This window comes from Patagioenas fasciata, chromosome 1 (genome assembly GCF_037038585.1).
Source record: "Patagioenas fasciata isolate bPatFas1 chromosome 1, bPatFas1.hap1, whole genome shotgun sequence".
NCBI lineage: Eukaryota > Metazoa > Chordata > Aves > Columbiformes > Columbidae > Patagioenas > Patagioenas fasciata.
Window position 1 is genome coordinate 178,509,683 of NC_092520.1, and position 20,216 is coordinate 178,529,898.

At 40.0% G+C, this 20,216-nt stretch overlaps 1 protein-coding gene across 16 annotated transcripts in view; it reads left to right on the top strand.

Annotated features, from left to right (window-relative positions):
- GRIP1 (glutamate receptor interacting protein 1) overlaps positions 1-20,214 on the top strand; it is a 327,070-nt gene extending 306,856 nt beyond the window's left edge. For 5 of the 16 annotated variants that reach the window (XM_071802414.1, XM_065835590.2, XM_071802429.1 and 2 more), the window contains 6 exons: positions 3,025-3,178; positions 4,429-4,629; positions 7,004-7,115; positions 9,763-9,996; positions 17,155-17,301; positions 18,557-20,192. In XM_071802414.1, coding sequence (XP_071658515.1) covers positions 3,025-3,178; positions 4,429-4,629; positions 7,004-7,115; positions 9,763-9,996; positions 17,155-17,301; positions 18,557-18,793 — 1,085 coding nt within the window. In that variant the 3' untranslated portion in view covers positions 18,794-20,192. Of the gene's footprint in view, positions 1-3,024; positions 3,179-4,428; positions 4,630-7,003; positions 7,116-9,762; positions 9,997-13,995; positions 14,297-17,154; positions 17,302-18,556 lie in introns of those variants that run through there. The other 11 variants (XM_071802406.1, XM_071802411.1, XM_065835552.2 and 8 more) reach the window with 9 other exon arrangements.
- Positions 20,215-20,216: the final 2 nt, after the last annotated feature.

The window sequence follows — 20,216 nt, forward strand, 5'->3', positions numbered from 1 at the left end:
CAATGTTAAGTATGGAAAACACTGCAGATGATCATGAATTTGATGCCTGTATGCTGTAATTTTTAACTGACATCAGATTTATTATAAACTGCTGAAGGGGGAATGTTAGGCATTGCTAATGATTTGTAAATCTTGCTTCTTCCTCATTCTTGCATCATTAACATCTAACTTGCAGCTCTCAAAAACAATCATTCTATTTAAAGACTTGGTTTTCCTTAATGCTAAATTTTGTACTTCTGTTTGACTATTGCTTTATATAGGATTTTCAGATAATCTAATTTTAATTTGTAAGAGTCATATCTTTAAGTGTTGAGGGATACAGACATTCTAGATGATGAGATAAATAACAAGAAAAGTAACTTCCACACAGCTTTACTGTTTATTTCCATAGCGAAGCAGCTATTCCTGCTACCTGGCAGGTATTTTGGCAGGTAGATCCTCACCTCAAGTAATTTTTCCTCCCTCACTCTGGTTGCACACATTCTTTCAATTTTATTCCTCTGTTTCTTTCTGTTACTTTCTGGGAACCTGGGTAGTGGTTCACAGGCAGCTCTTTTGTATCCTCATACAGAGAACCGAAACTGAGCTCTGCCCAGCAGATCTCCTACGCAGATTGAAGTTCTGTGCTGGTTACTTCCCTTGTTAATCTCTAATGTGCCTGCTCAGTGATAACACTGATGGTTTCTTCTGGAAAGCAGAACTGTTCCTTTGAAACTTGCTGAGCTACGTGAGATCAAGAAGTAGCTCATGTCACTACTAGTGGCTGGGTTTTTTTCTGTTATTTAATTTAAAAATATTTTTTAGCCTTGCTCCATATATTTGGCATCAACTTACTTTAAGACAGTCTCAATACATTTAATTATAACTCCCGGTTTCCACATTTTGCTTGTAATTTACTGTTACGTATAATATTTTATTTATTGTAGTACTCCAAGTATTGTGCTACGTTCCTCCTTTATAATTTGTATTTCACTGGAGTTAGAGTTGGGATGAATTTGTCCCCTTTTCTATTTGTAACTGTTTTTGTCAGTTTATCGAAGTAAGTCATGCTAGATTTTCTTTTGTTATTTTTAAGTTTGGAGGAGAAGTATTGCTGAATAAGTGCCAAAAAGATAGTTCTCATTTCCTGAGTGAATTGATATTTGGAGCAAGTTGTTCAGCTGTGGAAAGGATTGAGGCCTGGACTGCTTTCCAAAGTCCTGATGGTTCAGATGCCGCGCCAAAACTAAACCAATATCTCCAAGCAGATGTTTTTTCTAACTCCCTTACAAAAAATCAGCCCAGGCTTGGCTGGATACTTGGCGTTTCTGCCCAACAGCCTGGGTGTAATCAGATTTGTGCCTTATCCCTTGCTGTGGTACTAATGTGACCCACATTTCTATTAAAGTTCATTCTGTCTTGACGTGTCAAGTTGAGTTTGGATACTCTCCAAACCTTTCTTGGCATAAGCACAGGGTGAGCAAATTGAGGAGTTTGGGGAATGTTTCTGGAGCACCAGATAATGCTTTATCCTATTAGTGACTAATTTAATGCTGGTGAGCAGTTTTTTCTCTCCTTGAATGAATACCCCATTTTGTACTTTTGTCTAATGTGTCTACCTTACTAATCCAGAGCCTTCCTAGAATGTGGGAGTATGGTAATGTCTGCCAATTAGCTGGAAAATGCACACAACTCTGTAGTTACATGGGATTTGAGGGAGACAGGTCCAGACTGATTGATGGAAGCAAATTGCCCTCATTTGAGAGGTGACAGCAGTGATATTTGTTAGTCATCAACAAAACAGAACTTCCTAATCCAGTATGCACATCAGAAAACGCCAACTATAGAGCTAGAAAATAAGTATGTCAAGATGAAATATATATATAGCAGCTCTACCATAACGGATTTTGCTTACCAGATCAGCATCAGCTTGAGACAAGTCAATCCATGTGTTCGCCTTGATACATCACTTGGAAGCTAGAATGTCTGGTTCCTACTTGGAATTCAAATTACACTTAATTCAGTTAAAGAAATACTATTGGACTAATACCAGCATTTCTTGTATGATAAAAGCACCCAGAAATAAACTCTTCAGATACAAAGGCTGTCTCATGCCTCTTACACAGCCTTCAGATATTTGGAAATGGCTGACAGAGAAATCCCTTTCTGCAGGATGAGCTTTCCAAGGGTCCTGGACAGGTGTGCCCATTGTGTGACGAGCCTTTTCTTAGCTCTGGGAGCTCTGGCAAAAAGCAGTAGCTCTGCTAAGCGTAAGTCCCCCTTCCAGAAAGGGTCATGGGAACAGAGATCCCCACGTTGGCCTTTGTGCAGGGCTGTGCCCCAACGGTGCTGAGACAGCTGCCCTCCTGCCTCTTCTGGCATTGCTTCAGTTACTGGTCACTAGAGAGCCTCTGCACCATGCCAGCTTTTGCATCTAGATAGCCGTTCTACGGATTGGTAATATTGTGCATAATTGCCACTAATACCATCACTTAGTTTTGGCTGTGTTTCTTCCAAATTTGAGAAAGTTACCAGGAGGAAGAAGAAGCTTTCTTGCTAATCATCTGAAAAGTCAAGTTGATGGGGCTTTTAATGGGTCCTTGTAAACTCTTTTTTTCAATAGGTCTGAAGCACAGTTTTCTTAGGTTTAATTTTGGGCATATTGCACATGACCACATTAACACATATTTAACACATTCATGACACGTGGTTTGTTCACTAGTATTCAATGTATGATGTCAAATTGGAAACTGATAAATTGTGAAGGTATCTAGAACTAAACATCAGACAGAGCTGAGACCTAAACAGTAGAAGAACAGTGTTAGATATATTTAAGATTTTGCTTTCAGTTGACTTTCACAGGAGAAGCTCTAGAGCACACAAAATTCCAGGCATAATTTAGGTCATAAATAATCTGACTACTACTGCAAAAAAAAGTCACAATCATGAGTCCACATCCAAGTTCTAGAGAACCCAGGTTCAGAGATGTGCTTTTCTGTCATTACAACATATACAGTGACATAAATATATAATTCATCTTTTCAGGACACAGCTATCAGGCTTCAGGATACAACTTCAATACCTATGAATGGAGGAGTCCTAAACAGACTAGCTTATCCCCTCCAAGCAAACCACGAAACCACCCATTTCATGATACAGGGCTGAGTGATGACGAATGGGACAGACCTACAGCAAGCAGGTAAGTTCCCGTATGAGTTTCTTTTTTCTGATTTGCATCTGCAGCAGTGCCTCAAAAATGCACACTTCCTGTTTGGGATGAAATTATGTTTTTCTAATGCAGCTGTTACAGCTCTTCCTTTCAATATGAGATATAGTATTTATACTTCATGCAACTTATTAGGGTAGATTAGTGACATTTATGGAAGATTATTATATGTTTGTTTGGAGTTACTTCAGATGGGTAATTCCTGCCAAAGAACATTTCTTCCTCAGACAAAGGAAGACAGACATCACTGCTCTTTGTACCCATTATCAGGACCTGAGACATGCATTTCCTTCATTAGAAATACAGTTTCTTGGTGTAGCAGCACAATGAGCCCGAAATCCCAGTCTGTGAGAAATTCAAGTTCAGTACTAAAGAAAACCTATCTGGTTACTGTATAAACAAATGCGTAAGGTCCAGTCTGTTACCTTTGAGGTACAAATCAAAGCAAAGCGTAGATGCCAACACTGCTTTTTGGAATCTGAATGACAAATCCCCTGATACAGCAGATTGCCCAGTGACATTTTGTCTGGAGATAAGTCTGGCAAGATGATGGCTCAGATCTGGGGAAGCGTGAACTCTCACTCCATATCCAGCTCCTTTGGTCTCTACTGGAAGCACAGTAGACGTTTTCACAGGCTTGTAGTGGACAATATTTAATAAGGGAAATGACCATAGCTTTTATCATTCCTCCCGTTCTTGTTTGAAGTTAATATTTATAATTTAATAGCAGCAACTTTCTCAACAGTTAAAGCCCACCTTTTGTTTCTCATGAGGTGCAGCCATCGATTCCAGAACACTTACTGTTCTGCAGTCACTTCAGTAATAGACTGAAAAAGTCGATGAGCAGTGAACCGGGAAGCTGGATTGTGAAATACATGATCTTTTAAATGAAGAGCATGTATTCTACTACTGTTTGAAAGTACTACTCAACCAAAAGTATGCACAATAAAGAATCTTGTTTTACTTGTCAATGTGACTTACACCTGGGATATATAACACAAATTAAAATAATTATTATTTTAACCTAGTATCTGTAAAATGGATTATGTCACAGCTGATGGTGTTGCTATACCAAGTGCTGGAGTATTTGAGAAGGGCATGTCTGTTCTTCCAGACTGTTAGAGGGATCCCCAGAAAACCACTCCTCCTCTGTCTCTAGCTAAGCATCTTATCTTCTTCTCTAACACTAGAAAGTATTTTTTTCTTACCTTTATTTTGTGTAGCACAGCTTCCAAGAACATGTGGCAACAGAAAGAGACCGAGACATTGGGACAGAATCAAGAAAACCTTTTGAAGCAAACTTCCGTAGAAAGATCCGGGGGGGAGAGCATCAGGAGCGTGAAGAAGGAGGGCAAGCTGTGGAAAGGTGCCTCTGGTGGGCAGAGGAAAGGTGGGGCACAGCTGGAGGAATGGAATACTTCCAGGTAGGAGACCAAGGAGTGCACAGGAGGGAGATCCAGCTGGGCTGAGGTGGGGTGGAGCGGGGGGAAGGGATAAGAAAAGAAAAACAGTTTAAATGGGAAAAAGGAGAAAAACTGTAAAAGCAGAGAACGCATCATTAACATGCTGTTGAGTGACAATCAAATTTCAATTGGCAAGCGAATGAAACCAGAGAACTTAAACTGCTCTGTAGCCTGGTGTCTACTTATCACTGGCAGGTAGGGCAAGTCTGTTATAGTTCCTGCTCCAGGGAAAATTTTTCACGCTACAAAACAATAGCTACAGGAGCGAGTTTGCCAGATCCTAGAACACCCTGTCACCTCCTGATTTTTCTTTTTTTTTAAAGGATTTTTTCTCTTATATGGCAATAAGAACCAAATCATAGGCATCTGTCTTCATATCTGTCCCACTACCTCTCCTTCAGCATTTTTGTGCATCTAAATTTCTGATGGCCCTTTGAATAAGCATCAAAAAACCCAATATATTTTAAATAGGTCAAACAGTTTTTTCACATGATATAAGATCAGTCTCTCAGGTCTCAGGAGAAAAAAAGCCATCTAGATGAGAAATTATTTTGGTACTTTTCTTTTGGTGCAGTAGCTCACCTACAAATCAGTTTATTCATGTGACTGTAATGGAGTTGCGAAAGTCAAGCTTTTCACACCCCAGGAGACAACACTCATAGAAAAGGCAAAAGACGAGGTGAGAGCAGAAAAAGGAATTGCTCCAGCTAAACAGAGGTCCAAACATATAGGAAACATGACTTCAAATTTCACAGAAGCCAGAGAAGAAATGGCCCTCTTGTTCTACAGAATCCAGTCTTTGCTGTCACAGACAGTTGCCTCAAATATACCTGTTCATTAACTCAAGTTCCTTTTTATATTATAATATTAGTATGCAATATAAAGAAAGTTATTGTAATGGATAAATTAGTCTATGTTCAACATTGGCTATTAAAGTAACTACCTAGGTTTATTGGAAGAGCTAATTTGTGAAGTCAAGGATCTTTCTAAAATAATGTTTTAAATACTTTCTTATTTTGCCTGGGAGGAATTGCATCTATGATCTGAGTAGGTATTCTCACCATTGCTCTGTCTATTGCAATAGCTTAGAAGACACAGTGATGCTAGATGGAGAATCATTGCAATAAAAGACTAAAATGGCTGACCATTGTCTGCTTGACTGATCATAATTGTAAGAAAGCATCTCCAAGGCAGAGTATCGTGTGTGACACATTCGAGCTGTCGTCCACTGTACTGGGCAATTCTCCTGTTTAAAATAGCTGTTCTGCTAAAAGTGTTACATTCACGCTATTCTAAGTAATACATTGTCAAGCAAGGCCTCAGATGCTTCCATAATAGTGTTTGCTCTGGTTTTGTGCTGTTAAACACCACTAGCTGCTCCAAAGTAACAGCTTGCTCCCACCAAAAGGGCAAATTCTCATTCTTTCCTTCCTCATCCTTCCCCTTTGCCCTTCACATAATCAGCCCCCACCCTTGCAGCAGCTTTGATGCTTGTGTGAACCTGCATTGAGCTGATTCGCCTTGCTAAGACAGCAGAAACCTCCCGCTTCCTCTCCACACACGTGCGCTGCCATGGTGTTGCTTTGGGCTGTGTTGCTGCAGTGCAGAGTTGGCATTTTTTATCAGACCTCTCCTGCTGGGCCACTTCCCTAAGCATCGCTGTCACCAGCATCTTGCTCAAGGTTCTAGTAATATGGCTTCGGTGCATTTACCAAACACCAGAGACCTAAGTCTCTGTGCAGAACAGTTGCACCCCTGAAAGTTTCTCCGTGTTTGCGTATGAAATGGCTGGAGCAGTTTATATATAGATGGCAGTCAGGTGGGCTTAAGTTGAGAATGATAAACGCAGCTTAGGCTGGAGTTGTGTAAAAAGCACCATCCCTCTTTTGTAAATTGCCCTTTTCAAAAATAAGGGCTCTTTTTGTATTCCCTGGGAAAAGTTTGTAAGGTGGAAAGGTTTTATTGCAAACATTCATTGCACGGAGCAGCGCTCTGCACGCAGTTACCGGTTGATTCCTTAATTTTCACAGGGAGGTCCCAGTTTCAATCCAGTAAAAATGTTTATTGAATTGTTCTTGGAATCTGTTTATCTCCTTACTGAATAACTTGCTGCTCAGATCCTGCCAGCTGTTAGCAACTGCCAGGTTATGAGAAGACTTGTCTGTCATGTGCTCTGCATGTCCATCCAGCCTCTCCTGATCAGTGACTTCCCCGCTCTCCTGCCTACCTACAGTAACCTTCTGTCATTCAAGTTGCAATCTGTGGCAAGGCACATGTGTAAAATATATTTTTTGAAGAAAAGTCCGCATTTTTTAACCTCTCATTGTAAATCTAGCTTCGCAGGTACCCATGATAACACCGAGGCTGACCAGGAGGAAAATTTCTGGTCTCAGGCCCTGGAGGATTTAGAGACCTGTGGCCAGTCAGGAATTCTGAGGGAACTAGAGGTAGAACAATCTTAAACCTTTCTTTCCAATTATAGAGAAATATAATGGTTTTGATTTGGTTTACATTCATTTTACTGTCTCCTTTTTTTTCTTTTAAGTTGCACTAATCACACCAATTCATTTAAAAGCTTTAACCCCTCTCCACAGGACAAGGCTGACAGGCGTCTGTGTTTGAGAAACATGACTCTCTTGGTACCTACCCTTTACCTTTATATTTTTGCTTGTGCAGCTGCCTCCCCCACCCCTAACCAGAGCTCTTTTCTTTTGTACAATGCAACCGAAATTCTATAAACATGTTCACCCCAGAGCTTTTGACTTGCAGCTTCTGCTGTGCATAACCATTGATGCTGTCTGCACAGGCAGCAAATGGCGCAAAATTTCTTCAGTGGGCATAACCTTCCTGCAGCAATGCATCCCATTCTCTGACAGACGCTTTGTGCAGCTTTTCTTAGCATGTTGTAGGTTGTCTTTGAAATTGAAACTTAATTTGATTAAGACGAACATAAAAGAAAATCATCTTTCCAAAATGCTTACTTGTAACCTTACCACTCTGCAAAAAAAGCTGCCAATGTGAGAAATGTTTGTTATACAGCAGTTTCTTCACTACATAACAAATCTCTACATTTCATCCTGAAGTGAATTGGAAAGCTAGCCATGTTTCATGTTAGATTGTGAGAGGGGTAGAGGGGGAAGGGTACACAGAATAACTTTGAGTCTTTATGGTTTTAATCACCTTTTCTCTAAGTTGTCTAATCGGAACAATTAAGATTATACTGCCACTTAAAGCTGTGGAATGAAAGGTCCTAAAATATTTTCTTTTATGTTCTTTTAAATTCCTGGAGCTGCAAAACTGGCAGAATCTCATTTTCATTTTTATGTTACATAAAGTCCTTTAGCAGCCAAGAGGAATGTGAATGGCATAACTGGGTGAAAGTTTTTCAGTTCAGATTAATTTACTTCCTCAGATTTATGGCTTTTGTGTTGCATGTATGGATATCAAAATGTGATTCTCATGTATTTGTTATTGCAAACCAGAAAATGTGGGAGAAAATGTTATACTGGTTTAATTCCCTAGTTAGATATGGTTTGGTACCGGAGGCTTCTCTTGCAAGTTTCAATATTCAGAGCACAATAAAAGGGTATGGAAATAGACAATTACAAAATGGAAATAGATCATTCAGGCTGACCAGAATTCAGTTATTTCAACACACTGAATTTTCCTCAGCCTTTCACAAAATGAAATTCAGAACTGTAGATGTTGTATCACTTATAGCTGCGCCTTGTTGCACAACCACAACTCTGAAAAGAAAGGCTCTTTCAGTGTGGCACGATGCTGAGAATGGCGATGCCTCTATTTTATGAAGTGCCATTGCGTAGTCAAGGACTTCTTCTCATTTTTCATTTCAAGGTCTTCAGCCAAAGAGCAAAGAAAACTGTTGTTTGCCAAGTCCTCTGGCTGCTTTTGCTCCATCAGGAAGTAATATCAGTCATCACTGAGCACAAGAGAGGCTGTTAAGGCTACAATATATTGCCTCAGAGTGAAAGTAGTGCTGGAGCTGAAAGAAGGATGACAGACATGCTCACCAGTGTCAGAAGCAAACATTCATTTGCCTGTTTTCCCCGTATTTTTCCCCCTTCATTTTTACTTCTCATTTTCGAGCAGGCTGCCTGCATCCCAGTCCCAGTCAGAGTTCAGTTTATGGCCTTCTAATTTCCCTTCTTACTTACCCACCAGCACCAGGGGAAATGAATAGGAAATTCAGGGTACCCTGTCCCCAACAGTGGCACTTCCGTAGGGTGGCTGCACCAAAGTGCATTTGCCTCCTGTTGCCCGGAGCAGAAAGTCTCTCACAAGGGAGGCAGCTCCTTGCTGGGCACGGGCTCTTTTCTTGTCAGCCCATTCCACCCCATGGATGAGATGACTTCTGTCATCTGCTTTCAAGATTTCACCCTCAGTGTATTTTTGCATCTAACGTAAAAGACTAGCTTTTAATGAGATTAAAACCAGCAGTGAGACAGGAGCTTGTATCTCTGGAGCGTCAGTGCTGAGCTAAGGCAGTTACTCCTGCAATAATGGGTGTTACGCAGAGTTTCTTTCCAAGCAGTGAGGTTACCTGCACTGAGCTTTCTCTGGCCGGGGCTGGTACCCGGACACGCTCTCTGCCCGTGCTGACTCTAGAGCTGCCTACATATTCTGCTGACTCACATTTTTCTACCTTGCACACACAGTCCGAATTGTAAATGCCTTCCTATAGCTCCGATTCCAACATATGCAATTATGCCGCAACTTGAAACTCATTTTATTTATATGTCAAATATTTTTTAAATAAGCATTTATACCACACGCTCTTCAGTCTGCCAGGGGACTGGCTTACAAACTTAGTTGTTCTAGTGCTCAGTATTTCAGTTTGAAATGCCATCTGAAAACTTTTGCCTGTAGGGTTCTGTTATTGTTGTTGTGTTTTGTTGTGGTCCTTTATTTTATAGTGACTTGCAAGCAGATTGAACATCTATCCTCTTGCCTTTTGCTGTGCCCTGAGTGATTGTGTTTTAACAAAGAATAGAGACTTTTTCCTACTGCTATGAGTTAACCACTTATTTAACCTACATTCTGTGTTAAAAATTAACCTGTTCATTAATGCTCTAGGCCACAATTATGTCAGGAAGTACAATGAGTTTGAATCATGAAAACCCACAACCTCGTAGCCAGCTGGGAAGACAAGCCAGCTTCCAGGAAAGAAGTACTGTAAGGCCACATTACAGTCAAGCTACTCGTAGCAACACATTGCCGTCAGATGTGGGGAGAAAGTCCATGGTTATGAGAAAAATTAAGCAAGAAATGAAAGAAATCATGTCACCAACTCCTGTGGAGTTACACAAGGTCTGTAATTTTTCTTCTGACAGTTTTGAAATAATATATTCAGCATAGGGAATCTAATTATGTGGCAATACAGTAAATACCTTTTATAATGACTCCACAGATGTAATTTGGGGGCCATGCATATTAGTTCTTACAAAACACATTAATGATATATCCTTGTGGGGGAAACAAACAAATAAGATACATCCTTGTCTACTGTTTCCTTTTACAATAAATCTTCAAAAGGGACTGCTCTTTCGCAAGGAGGATCCAATTGTAATTTGAGTTGACAATACCAATAACTCATCTCTGCAAAATGTGTTCATTAAAAAAACAGAGTTTAATTTCTAGAAAATACATTTCTTTAGGAAATTACTCAGGAGGGTTTGGGGCTCCCATTGGTCTTTTTTCAAATTAACACTCATTTTGAATCAAATACAAGAGACTCAATGTACATAATAGAGAATGTTATTGCAAATTAGCTGTTGCTTCTCTTTATAATTCCTTTGCTCTAAAAAGGATAAATAATCTTCAGTCTATGCAACTTTTTAATGCTCAAGACTGTTGAAATTACCTGATGATATTAACGTGGCTCTGCACCCCAAGGAAATACTGGATGAAGTATCTTTAGGTATGCACAGCAAACACCCTGCAGGTTTAAGCTTCAAGTCCAGTGAGGCCATAACAGCAACCAGTTTGAGAAACTTTGGGGGACATCGTAGTGCTGTTCTCCTGGTTGGGGATGAGCATCCCATCTCCTGCACCTATCTTCCTCATAAAGGTCCAAGATCTTCCCAGAGAGGAGGCACAGAGAAATTTCACTAAGTAGTTACATGTTGTCATTCTCAACAGAGTTGGTTTGGTTTCTAGTCCCTCAGGGTTTGACTGAGCTTAGTTTGTAGTTCCTTCAGTTTAGTTCAGCAAGGTCAGGACTCGCTGAGTATGGGATAAACGAATGTTTGTAGAAGGTAGTCCAGAGTGGATCTTATATATGGGAAAGGAATCCATTGCCAGTGTAAACTATCATTAGGATGCATTGTGATAGTTTTAAGCTATAGGTATTTCCAGCTTTATGTGAAGTAATTAATGGAGCTAGTTAGTGCGCTCTGTTTTCCTGAGTGACAAGCAAATGTGAGATATAAAATGAGACTAAGGCAGTAGGTATTTCATGGTGTGCTCACATTCAGCAAAGGCACAGTTTTCTTGTATGGATTATAAAACCAGTCTTTCATGACTGATAAAATAAATCCTTTTCTGGAAAGGAGGAGTCAGATTTCTAATAATGAGTCAGTGTTTTATGATAGCTTAGAATCCTGGGCAGTAAAAAATACCATCCTTAAGCTTTCATTCTCTTCAGTTGTCTATTTTTTAAGATTGCTGTGATCTTCGATTTTAGTAATTTCCAGTTTTTGTTCAGACAGTAATACCCACTTTTCCACTGTCTGCTGAAGTGATGTTGAGTTTGCTTATACTGTCCTGTTCTGTTATCCAGAAAAGAGTCATTTCCTTTCTAAAAATCTGAAAGTTGAACCTACACCAAGGATTTTCCAAATCCTTACGGTCATTTAAGAAAAACAGCAACCAGTGACTGGATCTTAAAGTCTGATTCACCAAAGTGTGTTTGTAGCCCTATGATGACACATGAAGGTCAACCCAAGCATCATGGGCTGCTTTTGTATTCATGCCAATCATGGCAAGTTGTCTGTTAGTTTTCTCGCTGGTTCTTGTGTAGCAACGTGCCTCTTACTTTCTCTCTCCTCCTTCATTTTTGTATTAGACCTCTGGTTTAATAACCTGTTCGGTTACTATTTTGCCTGGATGGCTTGTCCAATGATAGTTTTCCAAAAGACCTGCAATGCCACAGGAGCAACTTCACTGTCAGAGAAATGCCTTGATTTCAGTATTTTTCGTAACAGGTCTTAATGGCAAATGCGCTCTGCCCTCTGCAGGCAAATGTCTTAATCAGCTGAGCCACTGATGGGACAACTAGTGAAATAAGAACAATTTTGGGAAACTGTGATGGTATAAACAGTCTTTGAAATCAAGCTAAGACAAAGCTTGCCTAAGGCTTACCTTAGTGAGACTTTCAAGCGTGTACTTGACTGCATGCTGCTGAGCTTTCCCATTTTTTTCAGCAGGACAGGTCAGGTGCCTCTTTACTGCCTGTTGGGTCAGGGCCTATGTGCCCTGTAGATCTGAGTTCATATCTTAAGTTTGATTGCAGAAAATGGGCCAGCTAAGGTCAATGTGCCACTGGCTTTTCGTAATATAATCGTGAGAGAGCAAGAATACGTGATTCTACCAAAGAAAAAGCCATGCATAAAAGTGAAATGCATGAATAGCCAGTGCAACTGTGTAGGGCAAGAGAGAATAAGACTGGATAAAAAACTGCTCAGGCTACAAATACAAATGAGTGTAAGGGAACGGCAAGGTGAGCAGATGATATCACCAGCCTGTCTTTCTCAGATATACACCTGTCAGAAAGATAACACAGCCCTGAGGATTATTTTGCAGAACGCTGCAAACTTTGCAGCAAGTTAACCTGAATCCTTCCATGCTAATTCTGTTTCACTGCAATACATCCACCAAATGTGTACTTGAACTATCTTGGTCCTTAGGAAGCTATGATTGAGATAAGTGTCTTACAAATCTCTTCAAACATCTGTACTAGATGGTTTAATAAGTAACATTTAATTTAAGGGGCTGGCATATTGCTGTATCAGTACTCAAATTTAATTAATGCCTTTAATTGCTTTTATCTACCTAGGTAAGCATATAGATTAATATTTTTCTAAAAACCATAGCGGACCATTTTTTTAAAGTTGCAGAGCACACGCATTCCTCTGAGAGCAGAAATATGCACTAGACATCAGATAATTTTTCAATATTATTATTGCAAGTAGTCGTTAACTTAAAATTGCAGTCAGTTAAAATACCTCAATAGCTGATCTATGCAAGATGCATGAATTTAAATTAAGCATTTTCTCATAGATTTGGAAGGGAGGAGAGGCACAGAAACAGACTCAAAACTTGTAAGCCTCTGTTTGAAATTTGTAACTATTTAATTGCTTATGAAATATGAATTAAATTTCCATTTAAGCTTGCTTTTTCCCTTAGGCTCCTGATGTAAATTTAAAAGTCTAACAAATTGCCCATAATGGAGATTTTGCTGTTGAGATCAAACCTTCCAAAGAGTTGTGATCAGAAGTACAGATGAACCAGCATGATTTAGGTGCTGCATGATTTGCCCACAATCTCACACCCTTCGGACAGGGTTGCGCTACTGGCAAGTGAAGATGAGAAAACTGTGTGGCCAGGCTTTGCCTATACCCATTGGGGTATAGGGTATTTCAGATAGCAGGGGTTTTACTCTTGAGATTCCCTTTGAAGAATACGTGCTGCCCTAAAAAGAAGTAGCCCCAAAATTATAACTTATAATACAAAAGGAAGTTCTCTGCAGATGATTTGCACCTAAAAATGTGGCAACTGTCAAGCATGCAACAAAGTTAAATTGTAACCTGTCCCTTAAGTGAGTGAGTATCTTTAATTTCAAAGCTCCTCTTAAATAAACCAAAAGTCAAGAGAAGATAACCATAAGGGAAACAGCTTTAAAAAATATTCTAGGATCAGTAGATTTGAAAGACCAGAGAAATGAGAAAATATTTTAGTACATAAAAGTTGTGAGTGCAGGGTAGTGAGTAATTCCTTTCTAAGAGTGCTCAATCCACATAGATCAGGAAAGTCCAACCTGAACAAGTGGAGGGCAAATAAAAGACTTTGGATGATCATTCTCAGGTTCTGCCTCCCCTCCATTGCAGTCCTTCCACTGCCCCTCAACAGCAAAACTCCACTTTCATGCCCAGTATAATTTGCAACGCTCCATTTTTTTGACTCACAAGCTTGGCATGAATTAGCATGTGCATTATTGTAGACACAACACAAGCTAAGGTGAGCTAATGTGAACCTGCAGTTTGTACAGATCTGTAGAGCAAAATCTGTATGTATTTTGTTTACCAATAGACCGCTCACTAAAATACAGGAAAAAGGCAACGCTCTCCTAGACTATATGAATGAGACCACCATCTGTAGCACATGTAGAATTATTCTCCACTCCAGCTTGGCTTTGATAAGGTCTTGACTGTAATAGAGTGTCCATTTTGGCATCTGAAGATTAAAGAAGGATGTTAACCTACTGAACAGAGTCGAGAGAAGAGCCATCCTTGTTTCACATCACTGCAGAGGAGGAGATCCTGTTCTCCGTGGATAGCAGCAGGCTGGACTCTCAGCAAGTTCATACCCAAGAAAAACCTCTCAGGCACTGGTAGGGATTACGTTAATAGACTGTGGAGTCTCCATCACTGGAGATTTTAAAAAGTAGGGCGAATACATGTCTCTTAGAAATGGGTTAGATGCAGTTGATAATGCCTTACGGCAAGAACCCAGTCTAGATGACTTCAGAGAGTCCCCTATTTTTTAGGCTTCTGTAGTTCATCTGAGGTTGGATGCAGCTCCACTTTAGTGCTTGAAGGAAGAGGAAGGGGAAAAGAAAAAGACAATGTGGAAAAGGGAAGTTCCTTTTAAAAGCTGTGCCATCTGTGCTAGAACAGTGTGCAGTATTTTATGTAAGTCCTCTCCTCTTAGGCACTGTATCACATTTTTACATTTACTTTTCAAGGCTTCTTTAAGAAGCAGTTAACATGAAGCACTCCTGTCCTTTGTGATGGTGTGAATAAGAAGTTATTATCTCATTTAAAGAGAATTTTTGTCTTTGTCCAGTGCTAATCATTTTTCATTCTTGCCAGGAAAGGCACACAAATCTGTCAATATATCTCCCTCATTTATTTTTTTAGTCTTGTGGAATGGTGATCTTGGAGCACTTACATAGGAGCTCCAAACATACTTCAGATCAAAGCCATGTTAGACATGCTACAATATCACAAACAAAAGCATTTGTTGATAAAAAATTATTAGAAGTCCCCCAGAGTCTTGTTGGTACAGTAGCTGTTGATACAAATTAAAATCATTCAAAGATTAATTATTTTGAACTTGCAGGTAGGTTTGTCAGTAGCTGAAATGCCCTTTTGACTCCTAAAATTCATGCTGGGATGGAGGGAAGTATGACACGTTCAGCAGTAAGTTACTTTGGGGGAAGATGGGAGAAAAGATGATGAAGAGCTTAAACACAACAGCCACTGGAAAGTTTAAAGTAATAAATCATACCCAAAACGAGCCTGTGAGTGGCAGGGAGAAAACCTTCAGCTGGTTCGTGGGACTTCAGGTGTGGCTTTCTGCTTTGTTGGGCTGCACGAAGGGAGAAAATTAAGGGAAAAGGAGGAGCTGGTGTCAAGTATGGGCCAAATGCTGTGTGTGTGTGTGTGTGTGTGTGTTTGTGCTCACCATGGCGTGAGGCACAGATGTTTTCACAGCAGTTTGGCGATGCACCATCCACATCAGTAACTAAAACAGTGCTAGTGCTGCAGTAGCTGGCATTGTATCTAACTCCTCTCAACTGTTGCGCAGGATAGCTACCAAACTCATAAGTGAGTCTGCTTTCCTTCTGGTTAACACACTGTTGATAAACTACTAAAGCCAAGTAAATTCAAGAACTGCAGACAGCAGGAAAATACCCCACACACCTATCTGTGCTATTTGTTGATCTGACCAAATCCTTCGCTCCTGTTTTGGTACAACCTTGTCTGTTCTTGCCTACTTTCTCACAATGGCAGCTAAGGCAGGATCTCAGAAGCTCTCTGAAGGCAGCATTAGACATCGTGGTGCCCCAGCACTGCTGTCCTTGGCATTCTGCTGTGAAGTACTGACCGAGTCCCTGGCAGCCCGATCTGAGCTCAGTCTTGGCCCTGCCTTGAGCAGGAGGTTGGACTGGAGACTTCTCGAAGTTTCCTCCACTTTGAATGATTCTGTGATTCAGAAACAGCAGAAAGCAATTCAGCGGCTGGCATACATGAGGATGCAGCACATGGAGCATTACTGGTACCAAGCCACTATAAATTTACAGAGTGCTCTTAATGTTATCATTTTATCAGCTAAGGTACATTTTGAACCAGTAATTTTGAAGCCAAAATGACATAGGCTATAGCAGGAAAAGCACAGTTTGACTGTGTGACTGTTATCTGCACACACACTTTGTGCCAGCATCAGTGTGCCAGCCACATGTCACACCGTTGACTTGTGCAATTTACTTGCATAGATCTGCGCTCCTGGTATGAAAAGAAAAAAAAAACAAACCCAAACTCACAGAAATAAAAATCTAAGCATACCACATACCTACAGCACATACCTCATGCCTACAAAGAAGTCACTGAATCCTTTTGTATCAAATAACTGAGTTGACAAAACTACCTGCAAGGACTTGTTCTCTGAACACCTGAAAAATCTTCTCTTAACACACAGTTTTATTAACTTCTATTTGCTGCTTTTCAATGACCATCTCTTGGTGATGTGACTGTAAGACCACTGCCTGCAAGCTCTTTCGGAAGGAGCCTTATTTGTACTTACTTAAAATATTGCATTATATTAATAACTCATACTGGATTGCATTATAACTCTTATACTGAGCACTTTTGAGATTAGACCTTACAGGGCAGACCATTGCCCAGCCTAAACCAGGCTGGCCTAGGGCTTACAGTGCTGGTGGCATTCATGCCCTGTGGAAGTAGTGGAAGACATAACACTTTGGTTGAGGCCAAGTCTTCATCCCTGAAGCAAAACTAAAACTAACTGGATGACCAAGCTTAATGCTTTTACTCAGATCATGGCAACCAGAGACCAGGGTAGCTATAAACTAAGACTCAAAAAAACCTCACACCACAAGGTGGGATTATAAACAAAAAAAACCAACACACACACAAATTTCCAGGAGACAAGCAGAAGTGAAAAGGTCTGCTTATTGCTGAAGAATAAGGGATCTTCTGGAAATACTAATGTAATGTCAAAATGGGATAACTCTCATCTAATACAGTAAGTACCAAATAGTAGGTGAGTGATCGCTCTAATGATTTCTCTATAAAGATAAAAACAAAACAAAAAAAACACCACAAAACCCACAACACCTCCAAACCAGAAACCCAAACATCTATGAAGAAAGCCTTGCCTAGTGCTTTTAGAAATGTGGGTAAACTGTTTTTATTTTCTTATCATCATGTCAAATCACCTCCACAGGTAACTTTATACAAGGACTCCGATGGAGAAGATTTTGGGTTCAGTGTCTCAGATGGTTTATTGGAAAAAGGCGTGTATGTTAAAAATATTCGACCAGCTGGCCCTGGCGATCTGGGAGGTTTAAAACCCTATGACAGACTTTTACAGGTAACGTTTCTGGCACCACACAGGTTTAGTATGAAGGGACATGACAGAGATTATGTTGTAAATATATTTGTGGCCATGCTGGCAGGCTGTTTGCACATTGTCTACACTGATGTAAATGTAGAAAACTACACAAAGCATTCACATCGCTCGTTGGAACAACCTTACTATCTAAATTGCTTATTATATTTTAAATGATGAGCAGCACTGTTCTTCTGTATTTCTGCTGGGAAAGGATGGGAAGAACTAATGATTGAATTTGTGCTGCACCACAGGCCAAGTAAATCTCTTAAAGCCTCAGTAAGAAGAGGCAGCAATTCATGGTGAGTTCGGCTTTGATGCAGTGGTACCAAGGCTAGATTTTTCTATGAACTCATATAAACTAATTACTTCATAATGTTAGGTATTTTGGAACTCCAAAGATGACATACTAATGCTCACTAAGAAGTTGGAATTTCCCAGGATGTTTCCAGACAGATTTGTAATTTTTGCTGTTCTTGATACTTCAGAACTATTTCTGTGTTTATTCCAAGTTGTTGATTGACGTAGTTGTAATCACGTAGTTCTCACTGAATGCCACACTTCCCACAGCACCAAGTTGAATCGTGATGGAAAAACTAAATTTTTTTGTCAACTAGCCCAATAAAGTACTTCACATATTAATTAAAACCAGAGAAGGACTGAATTTAAATTTTAGATGTGATCTGTTGCATTTACATTTATAAATGCGGTGAAAGAGAAATAAGTAAGTGCTGTTAAATGTCATTGGGCATTGTGGGCAGTGGGCATTGTGACAGCTGCCAACAGCTATCCTGTTTTCCCCGAAAATAAGACCTACACCGAAAATAAACCCTAGTATGATTTTTTCAGGATTTTTGAGGATGCTTGAAATATAAGCCCTACTCCAAAAAGAAGCCCTAGTTACAGTTCATTAAAAAAGTCAATTAGTGTCCAGGCATCTATACATGTAAAAAAGTAGTAAGTTTTGGAAGAAAAATTAATACAAGAAGACCCTGTCTTATCTGGGGGGAAACAGCGCACCACCAGTGCAAATGTGCCCACTTTAGCTGCATTCTGGTAAAGGGTGAGTAGAAAATTTGGTGTCTCCGGACCAGATGTTAAATAGGCTCGTATTGGGTGATTCTCTACCTGGGATATTTAAATCAGGTTCCATAGTCTCAGGGATAAATCTGTTTCTCTTGTGATCTAATTTCTTTTTCCTAAAACGGTAACAAGAATCAGTCTTCTAACCGTTCAGGTAAACCACGTTCGCACCAGAGACTTTGACTGCTGCCTGGTTGTGCCCCTCATCGCAGAGTCTGGCAATAAGCTGGAACTGGTGATTAGCAGAAACCCGCTGGCATCCCAGAAAGGAAGCTCAGAGCAACAGGCTCCCACGGGCGGGGAATGGAGCGATCAGAACAACGCCTTCCTGCCACAGAGCGGACACGCCAGCGCTAACGCAGAGATGCGGGATCCTACAAACACCTTATAGCGGAAGATCCTTGAGGTGGGACATTTGGTAACAGAAGAAAATTAATGGTGCTAAATCCCTTTAAGATTTCTCTGAGATGGAGGCTCAGATGCTACATAGCAGGAAAAAGCACAGGAGGTCAGTCTGTCTGTCTGTCTCAAGGCTTATATTAATTCATGGTTACTTTTGAAAAAGTTTACTTCTCCGTTGAGTCAACTCATTCCATTCTGAACAACCTACCACTAGCAACAGTACAAAGAAAAATCATAAGGGCCTTTTTTTTTTCCCCTGAATAAGAAACTGGGGAGATGTTTAAAACATGATTTAAATGTTCTTCTCCCTTCGGCGGCAGCAGCTGCTGTTTGGGAGAAAGGCACGGAGTTAACCTCTGCTGACAGCGGTGTCCAGGTGACATGGTTTTTAAAAACTTTTTGTCAGAAAGGTGCTGTCTGCTGGATGAGGAAGAGCGGTGTGTACACGCTGCACCGGGTCTTCTGGTTAAATGGCCAGATCCGTAATTTCGGAGACCTTTATTCTGCTGGCAGGAAGGGTGCAGCTCTTCAGACAAAGCACCATTGAGAAGTTTTAACAAAATGCCTGCAGGAAGCTGTGGTGTGCAGTGAACGTTGCTCCCCCACTTTGGTAAATTCTGTTAGAACGTATGTTATTCCCTATGCAAAGAAATATTTAATGGTATGTCTTGCAACCCCTGGGGATTTTTAAGCAGAGACTTTTTTAGTGGGATAAAGCCTCTGAAGGAGGATTATTGACAAAACTGAAATGAATTTGAACAAATTAGAAAGGTTTTAAAAGAGAATGGCTTTTTTTTAAAACTATGTCAGCAGAAGATTGATACAACAACTCTTTAATGATCCATAAGCCTGTAAATTTGTACTGTCAGAGATGAGCTTTTTAAGTCAATTTACTGAAAGGACAAAAGTCCTATTTAATATGCTTTGGTTTCAGCTTTCTTTATGATAAACATTTCCTCCTGCAACACATTTTTAGAATTTAAAATTGTAAATATATTTTACAAACACATCACACAAATTCTCTCCCCTCTCCCCCCAAGCAATAAAATACTGCCAGTTGCTTTATACGCTCACCAGCAGCTGCTTTGGTTTATTCCAGTATTGAAGTTGTTATTGGTAATTATTGTTATTGGTGAATATAAAGATACTGGATTTGTACATTTGTAGAGTCTCCATATTCTAAGCCATCACTTTACAGAGTTGTTTCTGGTCAATTTAACCTGTAACTGTAACCCCGTTGCTGTTTTCAATCCATGAACAAGCTCACCTGCCCCCCCCCCACAAAAATCTCTGATTTCTATTTCAGCACTGCCAGAAAAGGCCAGAATGACATTCGATGCTGAACCATGTAAAAAAAAATGTTCATGAGTCACTTAAATATGTATTTTTATTTGTAACAAATAAGTATTAAA